The 2,500-nt window shown below is 35.9% G+C and overlaps 1 protein-coding gene across 1 annotated transcript in view; it reads left to right on the top strand.

The window, feature by feature from the left end:
* Positions 1 to 2,500, top strand: part of LOC137622379 (uncharacterized) — a 10,847-nt gene that overhangs the window by 8,321 nt on the left and 26 nt on the right. Inside the window, exon 3 of the mRNA XM_068352988.1 lies at positions 1,182 to 2,500. This exon is cut by the window's right edge and continues 26 nt beyond it. Coding sequence (XP_068209089.1) covers positions 1,182 to 1,628 — 447 coding nt within the window. The 3' untranslated portion in view covers positions 1,629 to 2,500. The remainder of the gene's footprint in view (positions 1 to 1,181) is intronic.

Genomic DNA, 2,500 nt, shown 5'->3' with positions numbered 1-2,500 from the left:
AGAAAGGCAAATATTTCTCAGATAAGGAAAAGTGATATCTAAACTTAATAATTCTAGTATTATGAAGTAACTATCATCATCATCTCCTCTAACGCCTATTGACGCAAAGGGCCTCGGTTAGATTTCGCCAGTCGTCCATCTTTTAAGCTTTTAAATCATCTCCTGCTTCACGCTTCATAGTCCTCAGCCATTTAAGCCTGGGTCTTCCAACTCTTTTAGTGCCTTGTGGACCCCAGTTAAAAGTTTGGTGAACTAATCTCTCTCGGAGAGTGCGAAGAGCATGCCCAAATACTCTCCATCTACCCCTCACTATGATCTCATCCACATATGGTTCTTGAGTATTCTCTCTAATAGTTTCCTTTGTAATCCTTCCCTGCCGTTTAACTCCCAATATTCTTCTGAGGGCTTTGTTCTCAAATGTACTAAATCTGTTGGATATTGTTTCATTGTCATACCACGACTCATCTCCATACAGTAACACCGATCTCACTTAACTGATATATAGAGTGATTTCTATATGTAATTTCAGGCGATTTGATTTCCAAATTTTACTTAACCTAGCCACCGTCTAATTTGCTTTTTTCAATCTTTCGTTAAACTCAAACTCCAAAGATCTTTTATTAGATATCATAGTTACTAAATATTCAAATGATTCTATCTCATTAATGCTTTCTCCTTCCAATGTTATTTCATCTTCAAATACGTATTCTGTTCTCCTCATCTCTGTCTTTCTTCTGTTTATCTTGAGTCTAACCTCATGTGATATTTCATGAACTCTGGTAAGCAAGCTTTTTAAGTCCTGTAGTGTTCTGCTAATAAGGACAGCGTGACCAGCATACTCTAGGTCAGCTAATTTCCTGTTAGAATTCCAGTCCAATTCTTCTCCAACATCACCAACTGTTCTATGCATTAAAAAATCCACGGGGAGGATAAACAACATGGGAGACAACACATTCCCTTGGCGTTCGAATATCTCAATGTTCTTATTCAGGATGATAGAATATAAATTTCATACCAATGAACTGCTAATGTATTATTTACTCGTGTATATTCCAACCAATGAATTACTAATGTATTATTAATCATGCATATTCCAACGGATGAATTATTAAAGTATTATTACCTCGTGTATATTCCAACCGATGAGTTACTAATGTATTATTTACTATTGTATATTATAGGCGCAAGATTTCATCAGCAGGAGCTGGAATGAAGCTGACGCCTTATTCCCAAGAGGATGCCTAAACGACGCATATCTGCCTCCATCCAGGCTACTGCCATTTGCCTTACTTCCTTACATGGAAGAACTACCCAGATCGTATGGTCTAATGCAGCACTGTTTGGTGTCACTAGAAAATCTTATTTTGGATCAGATCCGCGTAAGGGAACACAAGTTTATCCGCCAACTAAACGATATTTTCAGGAGCGTGGAGCAGATTCTGGATTACCTGAAAAGTTACATGGAAATCAACACCTGTGTGGTAGACGATGCTAAGACGAGAAGCCTGACTTCGATGGTTTATGAGGATGCCGATTTTGTTGATCGGAGGAAAAGAGCCTTTGTTATTCTAAGAGATGTTAGGGCATCCTTTGAGTATCTTAAGGAAACTTACAATCCAATCCCCTGACCAGATAAAGGTTTCATTATGCTGATATTTATTCCAATAGCTTGTTCTTTGTTTTCTAACCTCTGAATGTGGAAGGTTTATCTTTACATCTCGTTGACGTCAGCTTGAAAGTTGTGAATTAAGTTAGGCTCTAGATCTTAATGTCCGTTAAAAGATCCAATATGATGAAAATTCTTGCCTCCAATGTAAAGTGGATGGGGAGTGATTTGAACTGTTATATTCAAAGCATTGAGACAACACATTACACTGGTAAACCATTTCATTCCACCTTTCCCGTTTGTTTTCCATCTTACACCAACTTAAACTGAAAAACCCTTCTTTTATTTTGACGAAACAGTAGGATTATCTAGATTAGCTTAAGAGATAAATCTCAGTTCCAAGATTCATGAAACTCTCTCACGAAAAAACAAAATTTTAAGAGTTATTCTGATTTTTCTCAAGCGAGAGGAATTCATATTACAAATGAGAGGGCTAATCATTCTCGTTCCTTCGTTCTAGAAATATGAATTTTTTTTCATTTAAAACAAAGAAATAAGTCTTCTGATCTAATTACCATGAAACGTGAGAAATGCTTAGATAGAAAAGAAAAAGGAAACTAATTATTCAGCCATCAGATATTGGAAGAAAGTCTAAGACATTGAAAATAATACGATATTCTTTACTTTATTTAAAATAAAAATACGAAACAGGATTGAAGAAATAGTACCCATTGATAAATTCTAAGATATTCAAGCTTTGTTCTAAAATGATTTAATTTTGAATATTATCGAAAGGTGTGAGAAATCAAAATCAAACCATTGTTCTCTAGACATGGGCAGTACCGTGGCCTTTGTACTATGATTTTCCACTGTCTTGGGGTAGATTTCTCTTGC

Source organism: Palaemon carinicauda, chromosome 2, assembly GCF_036898095.1.
Source record: "Palaemon carinicauda isolate YSFRI2023 chromosome 2, ASM3689809v2, whole genome shotgun sequence".
NCBI classification, from domain to species: Eukaryota; Metazoa; Arthropoda; class Malacostraca; order Decapoda; family Palaemonidae; genus Palaemon; species Palaemon carinicauda.
The sequence above is the reverse complement of the archived record's forward strand: the minus strand, read 5'-3'. Positions and strand labels throughout refer to the sequence as shown.